Here is a 14,027-nt window from a genome sequence, read left to right on the forward strand (position 1 = left end):
GAAAGAGGGCTGGTCATAAGTTGGTGCTGGTTGACAGAGCATGGAATTTGAGAACCATCACACGGGCACCCGATGGATGCTCAGTAACCCAGGGGTGCACTCTCCAGCCCCTCACGCAGTAACCCGGGGAGGGCAGCAGCAGGGCTGTGGAAAGCACCAGCAGGGCGCTCCGGGGCTGGGCCTTCACAGAGCCCCTGGAGGCTCCTGCAGTTCACAGAGTGGAGACAGACAGGTCGGGGGCCCTCAGGACCAGCACACTTGCAGACTCCGTCCCAGCTGTGTGACCCAGGGCCCATCGCTTTCCCTCTCTGAGCTCTAGTTTTCTGTCTGTCGTTAAAATGGGGATGGTAACAACATCCCATCCTCACCTTCCATTCCACCCCGCCCCCACCCCCAGGCAGGCACTGAGGGGAGTAAGTGTGAGGACCAAGACAGCCACAGAGCAGTGAGCGCGGCCTGAGGCAGGGGTTTCATCAACCTTAGAGCCCCCTGCCTTCCTCTGCGAATCTAAATGCAACCGTGTCATCTATTGAATGCTGCTGTAAGCAGGCGGGCCTCCTGCTCAGCACCATGATGCAGACCTGCTAAGAGTCATCCTGCCCTCAAGAAGCTCCTAGAGGAAGAGTCATTTCTGTGGCCAGGATGAAGGCGGTGGGTAATTAAAATAATAACAATGATGACAACCGAGGCTGACGTCTCTGCGTGCTTCTGACGTGCCCGGCACGTGTCCCGGGCTTTACCTGCGCCTCTCCATCAACCCTTAGCACCACCTACGAGGCAACTGGTATCACTGTCCCCTTTTAGTTGGGAAAACTGAGGCTCAGGGAGATGAAAACAAGTGAGTGCACAGCCAAGTCCTGGACCCGGGCCCCACCCTAGTCCAGGCTCAGCAGGGCAGGGAGGGACTGCCCCCCAGGCCTGGGCCTCCTGGAGGGATGAGCAGCACAAAGTGCCACACCCAAGCAGGCCCTCCCCAGGCCTCAGTTTCTTCACCTGTGACACGGGGGTGGAACGACCCCAGCCCCAGCTGGGGGGCATCAGGGGAAAGTGGCACAGGTGGGGGAGGGGGCAACAGTTCCAAACGGAGCCGAGGCGGCTGTGAGGTAAGTCGGGGCGCGGGGGCGGGAGGCGAGAGAAAGAGACAGATCTCTCAGGCTCAGCTCAGGCGTTGTGATATTTTTCCCCAGGTTATATTTTTAGATGGACTACTTTCTCTCCCCTCCCCCTGCCTCAGTAGGAGGAGGAACACAGAAATAGCCGGGCGTGCGTGTCTGAGCTGGGCTATATATAGTGGGCACAAACCCAGTCACCCGGGGCTTCTCCCACTCCTTGCACCCGGAGCAGGAGCGGGGAGTGGGGAGGGGGGCCCCTTCCTCTTATCCAATGGCCCCAGGGTCTGCTCAGCTCTGCCCGCTTCCTCCAGGTACCCCCATCCCAGCACACACCTGTGCGCACACATGCACACATACAGATGCACACGTGACTGAAGCCTGTCTGCACCAACTCAGCATCAGGGGCTTTTGAGGGGTCCAGAGCAACCTTAGGGGTGTAAATTGGGCAGGGAGGGTGGCGTGAGCCAGGCCAGGAGATGATTTTGGCTATGACTCTCTCAGCCTCGGTTTGCTGATCTGCAAACGCGGGGACTTACCAGGTCTGTGGGCCCTTTACCGCTTCAGAAGACGCAACTAATGTCGAACACATTCCCCCAGCTGCGCCCGTCTGTGTCCCCGTTGTTGAGATGAGGAAACTGTGCTGGCACTGGCCAAGGTCACCAGCAAGCCTGCAGTGGCAGAGGCATTTCCTAGTTTCAACCTCGCCTCTCCGGGCTCAGTTTCCTCATCTGTGAAGTGGAGATAAGGTCAGCACCCATTTCATGGGCTATGGTGAGGAATGGATGAGGGGGAGGCACATAAAGTGCCTAATGTGGGCTTCCATAACTAGGGAGAGGGCCACGAGCACCCAGGGCAGTAAGCACCCCCGAGTCTCCCTACTACCTCCCTTGGCCACAGCCCACCACTGGGCCAGGCTCCAGCCTCATGTTCAGGGGCTGAACCATGCCCTCCCCCACAGTCTACCTTGGCAGGCCTTCAAGAAAAAGCCCACAGCCAAATCACCCGCACCCAGCCCAGGGCAAGTATCAGCAACTGCTTCCCAGACGGTGTGTGGACCCGGCCACCGCCCCACCCCAGGAGAGCCTGAGATGAAGGCCTGGCCTCCTCCCAGGCCTCCCAGTGCTGGTCACACTAGCCATGCTGAAGGATCAGAGCAGAAGGACCTCACGCCCATACCCACCCTTTCCTGATGGTGGGGCTCCCTTCTGGGTGTCCAAGCAGGTTTGGGTGTGCCCAGTCCAGAGGCAGGTCTACACAGGCTCTGCCGACTTTCTGCCCCAGGGCCTGAGAAGGACAGAAAGCCCTGAATGGGGAATTCAGCCATGGGGGTTAGGGGTTTCAGTTTTCCCATCGGTACTTATTCTCCACAGAGGAATTTAAATCCATCATCTTGGCTGGGCAAGGTGGCTCATGCCTATAATCCCAACACTTTGGGAGGCCAAGGCGGGAGGATCACTCAAGCCCAGGAGTTTGAGAACAGCCTGGGAAACATATCGAGACCCTGTCTCTACCAAAAAGAAAATAAAATTCTCTAGGCACAGTGGCGTTGCACCCAACTACTGCAGCAACCACTGGGGAGGCTGAGGTAGGGGGATCACTCGAACCCTGGTGGTCGAGGCTGCAGTGAGCTATGATCACACCACTGCACTCTAGCCTGGGCAACAGAGCAAGACCCTGTCTCCAAATAAATAAATAAATAATCAATTATCTTGTTTAACCCTCACAACTTTCCTGAGAAAGGTACAATGGTTATTTTGCAGATGGAGAAACAGACAGGGTGGGGAAAAGGCCTGCCTGGATCACACAGAAAGCGACAAGCAGCTCCTGTGAGAGGTAGAGCCTGCATCTGCCAGACCTGGGAAAGCCAGGATGTGAGCCTGGAAGGTGGACTCCTGTGTTGAACAACTGGCTTGGAAAATTCCTGAATATGTGTCCACGGGCTTGAAAGAGAGCTGGTCTGAGATGGCTCCAGCATAGCACGCCCAGGGAGCGTATATAGAGCGGCCGCCCCACCACTACTCCTGTATCCATCCCCTGGCCATTGAGTGTTTCAGCCCAAGTGCAAAACTTCATTTTCCTGGCTGCAGAGTTCCATTTGGTTGGTAGGTTTCAGCTCAGAGCTTCCGCCAGCTGAGCACCCACGGTGAGAACTGCCTCTCACTGGCAAATGTGGGACTCAGCACCTTCATCTGAGTCATCAGAAGATTAGGGCAGGAGGAGGCCACAGCCCTAAGCTGCCCCACTGAGACCTTTTTCTCCCCCGGACCAGTGTCCAGTGTTGACCCTTTGGGCTGTTGACTCTACACAAGTCCTCCTGAGTGAACTGAGCACCTGTGTCTCTGCCCCTGTGTCTCATGGAGTTCCTGACCCTACCCAGAGGTCCCCAAAGCACTGGAGATGGGTGAGGAAGAAGCCTGCATCCCTGCAGTGGGCTGCCTACCCCACAGGCACCCCATCCTGCCCGACCTGGCCTGGGTACAGCAAGACCCAAAGACCCAGAGGAGGAAAGACTCAGGGCCAGAGCAACAGGCATCATCAGGAGGAAGGAGAACAAGTCCTGTCCTCATTAGGGCACCCAGATATCAAGACCCTGCATAAGAAAGAATGAGCTTGCAGTTGCTATGGCCTCTGCTCAGTTTCTGGATTTCCACAGGCAAAACAAATGAAGTTGGACTCTTACCTTACACCATATACAAAAATTAACTCCAAATGGGTGAAAGACCTAAACACAAAACCTGAAACTATACCACTCCTAAAATAAAACATAGGGGAGAAGCTTCATGACATTGGATTTGGCAATGATTTCTTGGACATGACACCAAAAACACAGGCAACAAAAGCAAAAATAGACAAATGGGACTACATCAAACTTAAAACCTTCTGCTTAACAAAGGAAGCAATCAACAGAGTGAAAAAGCAACCTACGGAACGGGAGGAAATGTTGGCAACCCATGTATCTGAAAGGGGTTAATATCTAGAATACATAAAGAACTTCTACAACTCAACAACAAAAATAATCCAATCAAAAATTGGCAAAGGACTTGAATAGACATTTCTCAAAAGAAAATATACAAATGGCCAAAAAGCAGATGGAAGGATGCTCAGCATCACTAATCATCAGGGAAATGCAAAGCAAAACCACAATGAGGTCTCACCTCACCTCAGATAGGGACGGTCACTATGGAAAGAAAAATAAGTATTGGCAAGGACATGGAGAAATCAGAACTTTTGTGTATTGCTAGTAGGAATGTAAAATGGGGCAACCACTAAATTAATTGTAAAAATTAAAAATAGAATTACCATTCGATCCAGCAATCCCACTTTTGGGTGTGTGTATGTGTGTGAATATATATACATATCATAATTGAAAACAGGATCTCAAAGAGGTATGTGCACGCTCATGTTCATTGTAGCATTATTCACAATAGCCAAGAGATGGAAACAACCCAACTGTCTATCAACAGATGAACAGATAAACAAAATGTGGTGTATACAGATGATGGACTATTTTTCAGCCTTAAAAAAGGAAGGAAACACTGTCACATGCCACAGTATGGATGAACATGGAGGACATTATGCTATGTGAAATAAGCCAGTTACAAAAAGACACATATATATGGTTTCCTGGTATGAGGTACCTAAGGTGCTCAAACTCTTAGAAAGTAGCAGGAAGGTTGCCAGGGACTGTGGGGACAGCCAAAGGAGCGGTTGTTGTCCAGTGGGTACAGAATTTTGGTCATGCAAGATGAAAAGGAATCTGGTGTACAGTAAGGGGCATACAGTTCTCACTGCCTTAACTGTGCACTTATACACGGCTAAGATGATACATTTTATATGGTTTTTTTTACCATAATTTAAAAAAAGAAAGAAAAGGAAAAAATAAGCTTCATCCCCATCCTATAGATGAGGAAACTAGCACTCAGAGAGGTGAAGTAATAATTTCCCCAAGGTCACACAGCTGGCAGGTGGCAATGCGGATTCAAAGCCCTTTTGCCTGGCTCCCGGGGACGCTGCACATTCCTTTGAGAAAATGTCCAGGGCTGTCACATGGGCACTCTACAACAGCTTTTGGAGGAGGCAAGTCTTAACCATGCATCTTAAAACAGGATAAATGGCTTTGCAGCACACTAAAGGGCCGTCCCTGGGAGAAGAGGAGGAGTCCCCTCTTACCAGGCCTCTTCTGAGAGCCCCAGGTCAGGGCTGTGTCTCCTCCCCCAGTCCAGGCCTCTTCCCTGACTGGCTGCCTGGCAGAGACGGCCCCTGGCTGCCCTCAGCCTCCTGGCCCGGCCAGGTCTGGCGGTGATCGATCCTGCTCAGGTGCAGGCATTTTAGGCAGCTGCCTCTCCCACTGCCTGGCAGTGTGATTAATGCTCACCCTGCGAAGAGCCCACTCATCACAGACATGCCACATGCCCACCAGCTCGAGGCAGGTGGGCTGCACCAGCGTCTGCTGAGTCCCAACCCCCAGAGCTCACCCTGTTCCGGCCAGGCCAGAGACCAAAGCCTCGCTCGTCTCGGCTGCTGAGGGCTGGGGGCTGGGAGTGGGTGCCACACGCAGGGGCCACACCTGGAAGGGGGTTTCCTGTGGCCCTCACAGCCTCACTCCTACCCTCTCCTCCCAGCCTCCAGGGAGGGGTCTGAGGGCAGCTCCAGCTCCAGCTTGGGGATGGGATGGAGCTAATGGGAACCCCACCTCATCCACTCCCTCCCAGCTGTGTGACCTCAGGCAGGCCTCCTTGTCTCTGGGCCCGTTTCCATGTCTGCAATGTGGGCATCACACTTCTCCCTCACTAGCCCTTGGTAGGAGCCATGAAGACAAATGCTTGGAATGTAGTCCGGACTGCCGAGGTTCAAATCCCCACTCTGCCACTTAAGGACTGTGTACTTTTGGGCAAGTTTCTCATCCTCTGTCTGCACTTCAGTTCTCTGTAGAAACAGCTCATGGACTGTAGCGAGGATTAAATAAATAACTATTTGTAAATTGCTTAGCACAGGGCCTGGCACATAGCGGGCACTGAGGAAACAGGAGCTGTTATTACTCTGGGTCTGCTGTTGCTGTCCTATTTCACAAAGCTGTTTTGAGGTCTGGACTTGGCCAAGTATTTGCAAGGTATTCTGCAAAGTGGAAAACCCACTCTCTGTGATGGCTGAATGTCCATTCTCTTTAACCCTCCTTCCCTGCAAGGCTTATGGCACCCACACCCACCCAAGTGCCCAGTTGGCACTAGGAGGGCCCAGACGGCACTGGGAGGGAATCTGGGAAGACTCCACTCTGCCTCTGGGCAGCTCAGTGCCAGTGGGGAGATGATGGAGGCACATCCAGGTCAGAGAGCACTTGCAGAGTTGGGCTAAGGAAGGGGATGCAAAGGAGCCCCAAGGGCTGAGCTAGGCTCAGGATTAGAGATCAGAGGCCAGGTGCAGGGAGGCGCAGCCGATTATCAGCCAATGAGGAGACACTGAGGGTCCTTGAGGAGGAGGGCAGAGCAGGCAGAGCTGGTCTCAGGCCCAGGACTGCAGATGTGCAGACCCAGCTTAACCCTTGCTCCTCCCTGTGCAGACCCAACTAGACAGAAGAATCCAGAGCTGGGAGGGCTGGGAGCTGGTGGAGGGAGAGCAGGGCAAGCATCAGGGGCTGTGGCCCAGTGGTCCTTGTCCTGGGCCCCAGATCACTCTGTGCAGGAAGAGGATCTCCCTGCCTGGAGTTGGCCAGCCCTCTGACCCAGGTCAGAGATCTGACCTCCACTCTCCACACTCTGAGCTGCCGTGGGCTGCAGGGATGTTTGAATAGATATGGCTCCCGCTCCTCCAGGAAACCTACTCCTTCTCAAGGACTATATGCTGTTTTGCTCCTGTGGACAGCACAGTTCTCATAACTGATAGTTCCCTTTTCATTCTGACTACCAGGAATCATAGAACCAACTATTCAGCCCAAGACTGGACCCTCTGTGTCCGTGTTCTAATGCTCCCCAAGCTTTTCCTTGCTATTGCATCCTATTTTCCCCTGCCTTGAATTGTCTACCTTGGTATCACAATTATGCTTAGCTCTCACAAATACTTATTGGAATAAGGTAGGTATAAATATAAAAATAGTTAATGTGCAAAGTGGCAAATCCCCTCTGTCCCCCACATTTACCTGCTCCCCAGGGAATGAAAAACTCAGGACTGGAGGTCCGGGGTTGGGAGTGTTGTGGGGGGAGTAGGGGGGAGGCTGGAGCAGGCCCCAGCCCTGTCCCTCTTGGCTCTGGCATCTAGTTGCACATAGGAGCTAGGAAGGCTCTGCTTTCAACCTAGAATGTTCTATAGCCCTGCTAATAACAATGACAACTTTGACTAGAATTTACTGAGTGCCTACTACATGCCAAGTGTCATTCCTAGTGCAGTACCTGACTATGCCATTTATCCCCTAACAGCCCTGTGAGGTGGGTTCTGCTATCATTTTCCTGTTACCCAACGGGAAAACTGAGGCCCAGAGAGCTTAAGTAACATGTCTAAGACCACACAGCTGGTAAGTACTAGAGCTGGGACTCATGCTATGCTGTCTGATGCCACAAACCAGGTTCTCAGTAGCTACCCATCTTGCCTCAGGGGCTCGGGCGGTGCACATGACTTTCTGAGACTGAGATGGTCCAGCGCCTGCCCCGTACCCGTCTGTGCCGGGCTGCCCCTGCCTCTCTGTCCCTCTATATCCAGACTGGTCCAGACTCTCTTTCCCTCTAGCTGCACAGGCAGGCATCAGGCCTGGGCCACAGCATCAACCTGGGGGAGACGCAGGCAGAGGGCATCAGTAGATGCTCTGGAGCAGCAAGGCAGGGGGAAAAAAGCCAGACTTTGGCATCAGAGTGGCATGGGGCCTTCCTGAGCCTCAGTCTCCACATCTGTAACATGGGAACAGGAAGGACCTGCAGGCAGGTTAGACTGAGGGGAGGTGTGGCCCATGCCTCCCTCAGGCCTGGCCACAGAAAGGCTGGTAAATGACAGCTGGGGCAGGGTCCTGGCTCTTCAGCACCTTGAGGTGCTGTCCTGGGACTGCCCACTGAGAAAAACCAGAGCTGGGTCCCCCAGGACCTCTGGCCACCATTAGGGTCAGAATCCTGCCCCACAACTGCCTAGCTGTGTGGCCTTGGGCAAGTCACTCTGCCCCTGTGGCCTTGGATAACGGGAGAATGATGTTTACTCATGCTTGGCATTCAATGTCTTAGCTGAGAATTATTTTTATTATTCCAGGGTACCTTCCAGCCCCCCAGACACCCCTCCATCCTGGCAGGCAGGCTGGGGTGGGGGCAGAGTCATGGGAGGCACATGTGCGGGAGAACAGGCTGGGCCCAGACACCAGGCTCCAATGTAGAAGCCGCCCCCAGGTGCCAATACTGTAGGAGGTGGCAGAGAGCCGCCCCACTGCCCTAGTTTCCCAGAGAGCTTCCTTGCTGAAGTGGGGAGAGACTCGGCACACAAATGCACATGCACACACATGCACATCCAGGCCCACGTGTGTCCCCTGCCCGGGACAGCCAGAGCCTGGCATTAGAGCCTGCCTCACTCCTGGTGCCCTCAGCCCCTTCAGGGCACAGGACATGGGGAAGGGGATTCAATCCCAGCTCTGCCTTTTCTGTGACTTGGGTCAACTCAGCTTCCATATGTGGGCCTCCATTTTTCATAGGGAAACAAGGATCATGGCATCCCTCTCCTGCGTGAGAACCAACGATGTTCCATGTGTGAAGAGCCTGTGCCAGTTCCTTCTCCTCACTCTCCTCCCTGCCACCATCCCAATGTGCTAGGCCTCTCTGCTCAACCCCAGCATTGCCACTGCTGCCTCTCTGTGCCCCATTAAAGCAGCCTCCTTATTTCCTCTAGGCTCATAGATTTCATCCCTCTGTGCCTCCCCTACCCAGGTGGCTGAAAGCTCCTGTCACTGAAGCAGGGACAAGCTCTCTCCAGCTGCACACCCAGCTCCCTCCCGTCCAGCACTATCCCTGGCAGCCCTCAGTAACTGACACCCAGAGGGAGACAGCAGGGAAGAAGCTGGAGCCGCCTTCCCCACCACAACCACAGCAGCCTGGATACAGGAACCCGAATGTCACTCAGTTCAGACTGAACTGGCTCTGCTGCCCACCCCACCAGCCACCAACCACGGCAATGACAATCACAATTCCACTGACGGGCCCTCACCACGTGCCAGGTCATGCATCATCTCATCTCATCTTCCCAATATGCCTATGAGAAAACAACTGCTGTGCCCATTTTACAGATGAGGAGACTGAAGCACAAAGAAACCATGAACCCAAGTCTAGCTCAGGACTTGAGGTCTGCACTCTACACTTTACTGCTAGGTCCATCCACAGCTCCTCAGAAATGCCCAGGACCAGAGGGCTGGCAGAAAGAGCAACGAGGCCTCCCTTCTGTGCTGGACTGAGGTGAAAACCAACAGCAGCGTTTGCAGCAGACACATTCTGACCTTAAAGTTAAAAATTAAGTTCCCGAGTATAGGATGTTGTTTAGGGAACTGGCCTAACACCCACCCCCGTGGTTCTGCTCCCGTTTTAGAAATGAAGGTAGCGCTAGCTTGCGTCCACATCTCAAGCTCACACAAAACATCAGGCTGGTAAACTCTAGTGGTGATGATGGGGTGGCGAGAGGTGCCCAGCAAATGCACCCATCCAAGCAAGACCCTTTCCCCAGGCCTGCTGGGCAGTGCCAGGTGGACTGAGGTCCCTTCTGGAGTGGGCTTCACATGTGCAGTCCTGTCAGATGGGTGTCCACCCCTTAGTGCTCGAGTGTGGCTTCCCCTCAGGCAGAGCTTCCGGCCAAGGCTGGCCACACCCCACGCCAGCCCTGCCTGCACACAGAGCCCATGGTGGCTCCCTCCTCTGCACTCGGACAGATGCCGTTGTTGTAACTGTGGCTCCCGGGTTTGCATAATGCCTCCTTCCCGGCTCCCATGCCCCTCAGCACGCATGTTCAGGCTCTGATCCAGCACACAGGCTGCTTTTATTGCAAAGATTTCACGAGGCCATCCCACGAGTCATAAATAATCGAAGGTGCTCTGATGCTGCGTCCAGGTGTGTTGACTGATAGCCCTCCCCACCGGCCACGGCCGGCCTCCTGGATTGGAGCCTGTCCCTTCCCAGCTCTCCCCTGAATGGCATCCCTTCCACTGAAGCCTGTGTCTGTAGATCCCTGAATTGCCTGCCCACCCTCCTTCCTGTTTCCAGGCCCTCTCAGCATGCAGCAGCCACCCCCACAGCTCCCCCATCTAGGTCGGGACAAGCGCCTGGAACTCATTCTCACTGAACCGAGTGGGGCTGGGGCCCACTCAGCCACCCACAGGATGGCAGCTGAGGGCAGTTACTGTGGGGTAGCTTCTCAGAGGAGGCACACTCCGAGCAGAGGGGGCTGTTAGTGTCCAAGTACGGAGGAGAGGGAAGAGGGCATGTCCAGGAAGGACGGACGTGCCCCAGAGACAGAGAACCCGAGAGACTAGCCCAGGGGCTCCCTCTCACAATCTTGCTGGCTGTGGCTGCCTGGTCCACACACACATCTTCATGGATGCAGCCTCCAGCTCCCACCCCCATGCCATGACCCTTGAGGGCCTGACCAGAGGATATGGTGGCCAAGGGCGTGGCCTCCAACCGTAGCCCTCCTCTCAGGTGACCCACCACTGGGAGACAAAGTGTAGGGAGAGAGACGGATAGACCCATGGAACCTGGAGTAGAGACCAAGACCAAATCCTACCTCGCGACCGAGGCCTCAGGAAGGGAACAAAGTGCTCCCTCTCATGGGTTGCTGTTGCTAAGATTAATGAGCTAATTAAAGTATGAAGATGGTTTCTTGTACACCTAAAAAGAGGTGATCAACCAACACAAATTAATCACAATTAGCAACCCTCCTCCAGGCAGTCTGCCTGGATTAGGTCCACTGAGCGTAGTTTCTCCTCTCCCAAATGACAGGAGGCTGCACTGGCCCTTGCAGGGGCGTCTGAGCTGCCGAGGGCTGCACTTCTCCGATCCCCAGAGTCCTTCAAACTCCTTCCAAGACTCTGCTGCAAAATGACTGTGTGTTTTCACATCTATTGAGCACCAACTGTGTGCCAGGCTCTTGGTACTTGGCCTTCTACACACGACACAGTGCTCAGGAGGATGAGCTATGAGGAGCTCCCTTTTACAGATACGGAAATTTGAAGCCAGAGCCCTAACTCCCGATCTCAGTTAACCCCTGCCCTGGGCCGTGCGGCAAGTTAGGCCAGGGGAGGGTGGAGGATGGACAGCCACACCCCTCCAGCCCCCACTACTTCAAACCCGCTAGTGCTGCTGCTGCAGGCTTGTGAGGAGGGGTGCCGTCTCCCCAACTTCACACCCCTTCTGCTCCCTCCTGAGCACATAGGTAAGGCTGACTCGGAAGAGACGCCTGGGCCCTTGACACCAAATTAAAACCAGAATTCCAGAGAGGGAGGGAGAGCATGGAATTTTTTTTTTTTTAATTAAAATACAAAACAAAACAAAACCAGAAACCCTCCCTGTAATCATTCCCAGGACAGAGTGTCCTTGGAACTGAAGTCGAGGTTGGGGGCTACTGGGGTCAGCCTTGCCGCCCCTCATCTAACAGTGATCCCCAGACACAGGAACAGTGTCTGAAAAATGCTTATCACAGAGTACAACCAGGCCCTAAGGTCAGAGCCTGACCACCCAGAGCACCCCCAGACCCAACAGATTCCCTGGCCTGTCCCCCACAGGCCGCCCACCTCACCTGGGTGGCCCACAGCTCTGCTCCTCCTCCAGGAGGAGCCTCCAGGATCCCCAAGTTCAAGGCTGGCTGGTGCCTGGGCCAGGCACCCACACTCCCCAGGGCCCCAGCGGTTGCTCTCCAAGGGCCCCCAGCGCCTATAACCCTGACCCATCAGACCAGGAAGCTGCCTTCCTCCTTTTTCCTAAAAGCTGATCCCCAAACCTTCCCACCCCCTACCTCGCCCAGTGACTCAAAAGTGCCCCTCCCCAGGAGCATGGCTGGGGAAGGGAAAGGGGGGTCCAGGAGATGGGAGGGGAGAATGAGGTGGCAGAGAGAGGGCTGCTGCTCTGCACAGACCCCTTGGCCCCGCTGCATCCACCAACACAGACAGCAGCTGCTCAACTCACTCAAGCATCGGCTCAGGGCTCAGGGCTCCAGGCTCAAGATCAGGGCCTCCTCGGTGGGACACCTGCAAAGAGACAGCAGGGAAGAGGTGAGAGGACAGTCAGATTGGGGCCTGCAGACCCGTCCTGTAGTCAACCCCACCCAAGTCTCTGCCCAGCCTGGGCTTCCCCGTGTACTGGGCCAGATAGAGCAAGAGGAGACCTGGACCCTGCCCTCTGGAAGCCTGCGGGCAGCCTAAAGATGCCACATTCATTCCACAGTCAAGATTGCACTTTCGGTAAAGCAAGGGCCTGGGTTACAGCAGGCTGGGATTCAGGCACCTGCACAGCCCTGGAGGACACACAAACTAGACTTGCAGCACAGCCCCCACCTATCCAAGCCTGTGTGCAGCGGAAGTCACAGTTCTCTGGTTCCTGGACACACAGGGCTGAACCTCAAATCCTCCCTCCTGAGGCCACGTGTGGCTTATGGTCCCAAGGAGCACAGAGGAGCTGGTGGGAAGGGAGTACCCAGGGCCACCTTCCCATGTCTGCCTGAGGCCTTTACCTGGGCCCAGTCTCAGCTTTGTCACTGGCTCACCCTGGGACCCTCACTGTGCCTCCCATCAGTACAGGCAGGTGCAGCAGAGTTGCTGGGACTTGTGCAAACACAGCTTGCTGGGCTCCACCCCGAGAGTTTCTGACCAGTAGGTCCTGGGGGTGGTGGGGCCTGAGGATCTGCATTTCCAACAAGCTCCCAGGTAATGCTGATGCTGCTGGTTGGGGACCACACTTTGAGAACTGCTGGCCTTGAAGATGTGTCCAGCCTGGAAAGTACAAAGCCCACACCCTCAAGGAGTTCACAGGCTAAATGGGAGACCACTCACACACACACATGCATACATGCACACACATCTCACTCCCAGCAGCCATAGTGGAAATGTGGCTTCTGAACACTAAGGCGATCTGACAGGGGAGGGCTGTGGGCTGGTGCAGTCACGGAAGGCTTCCTAAAAGAGGTGAAGACCTAAATGACTACCTTCACATATTATGGCCTTATTATGCAAATAACACATGAAAGCATTCTCTTTTTAAGAGGTTCAAATACAGTAGTCTGTAGAGTAAACACTCTCATTCCCAGTCACCTCCCCAGAGGTACTGACTGCCATCTCTTTGGCATGAAACTTTAACTGTGCATTTGCACACATGTGCAAATGTGTGTGCAATCCTACCTGAAGGGGTAGGATCACTTGAGGTACACACAGACATGGGGGTATATACCAGGGAGCACAGCCCCTGTGCTTGTGTGCACCAGCATTCCTCACTTCACAACAGATTTTTGAGACCTTTCCCCATCCATACATAGCAATAACCATGCTTGTGCTCACTGAGCACCTACTGTGTGCCAGACACTGGGCTGAGTGCTGTACCTCTTAACTCGTCTGATCCTACCAATAGCTCCCTAAGTGGGTGCTGTTTTGATCCTCATTTTGTAGATGAGAAACTGAAGTGGGCCAGGTGTGGTGGTGCACACGTGTAATCCCAGCACTTTGGGAAGCTGAAGGGGTAGGATCGCTTGAGCCCAGGAGTTCAAGACCAGCCCGGGTGACATAGCAAGACCCTGTCTCTACAAAAAAAATAAATGAATTTTAAAAATTAGCTGGGCATGGTGGTGTGCATCTGTGGTCCTAGTTACTCAGGAGGCTGAGGCAGGAGGATCACTTGAGCCCAGGAGGATCACTTAAGCCCAGGAGGTGGAGGCTACAGCAAGCTATGATCATGCCACTGCACTCTAGCCTAGGTGACAGAATGA

The 14,027-nt window shown here is 54.3% G+C and overlaps 1 protein-coding gene across 3 annotated transcripts in view; it reads right to left on the reverse strand.

Annotated features, from left to right (window-relative positions):
- LINGO1 (leucine rich repeat and Ig domain containing 1) overlaps positions 1–14,027 on the reverse strand; it is a 208,335-nt gene that overhangs the window by 111,198 nt on the left and 83,110 nt on the right. For all 3 annotated transcript variants that reach the window (XM_055363906.2, XM_019011270.4, XM_063698751.1), the window contains exon 3: positions 12,239–12,300. In XM_055363906.2, the coding sequence (XP_055219881.1) occupies position 12,239 (1 nt within the window). In that variant the 5' untranslated portion in view covers positions 12,240–12,300. The remainder of the gene's footprint in view (positions 1–12,238; positions 12,301–14,027) is intronic.

The sequence above is a fragment of the Gorilla gorilla genome, chromosome 16 (genome assembly GCF_029281585.2).
Source record: "Gorilla gorilla gorilla isolate KB3781 chromosome 16, NHGRI_mGorGor1-v2.1_pri, whole genome shotgun sequence".
In the NCBI taxonomy this organism is placed as follows: domain Eukaryota; kingdom Metazoa; phylum Chordata; class Mammalia; order Primates; family Hominidae; genus Gorilla; species Gorilla gorilla.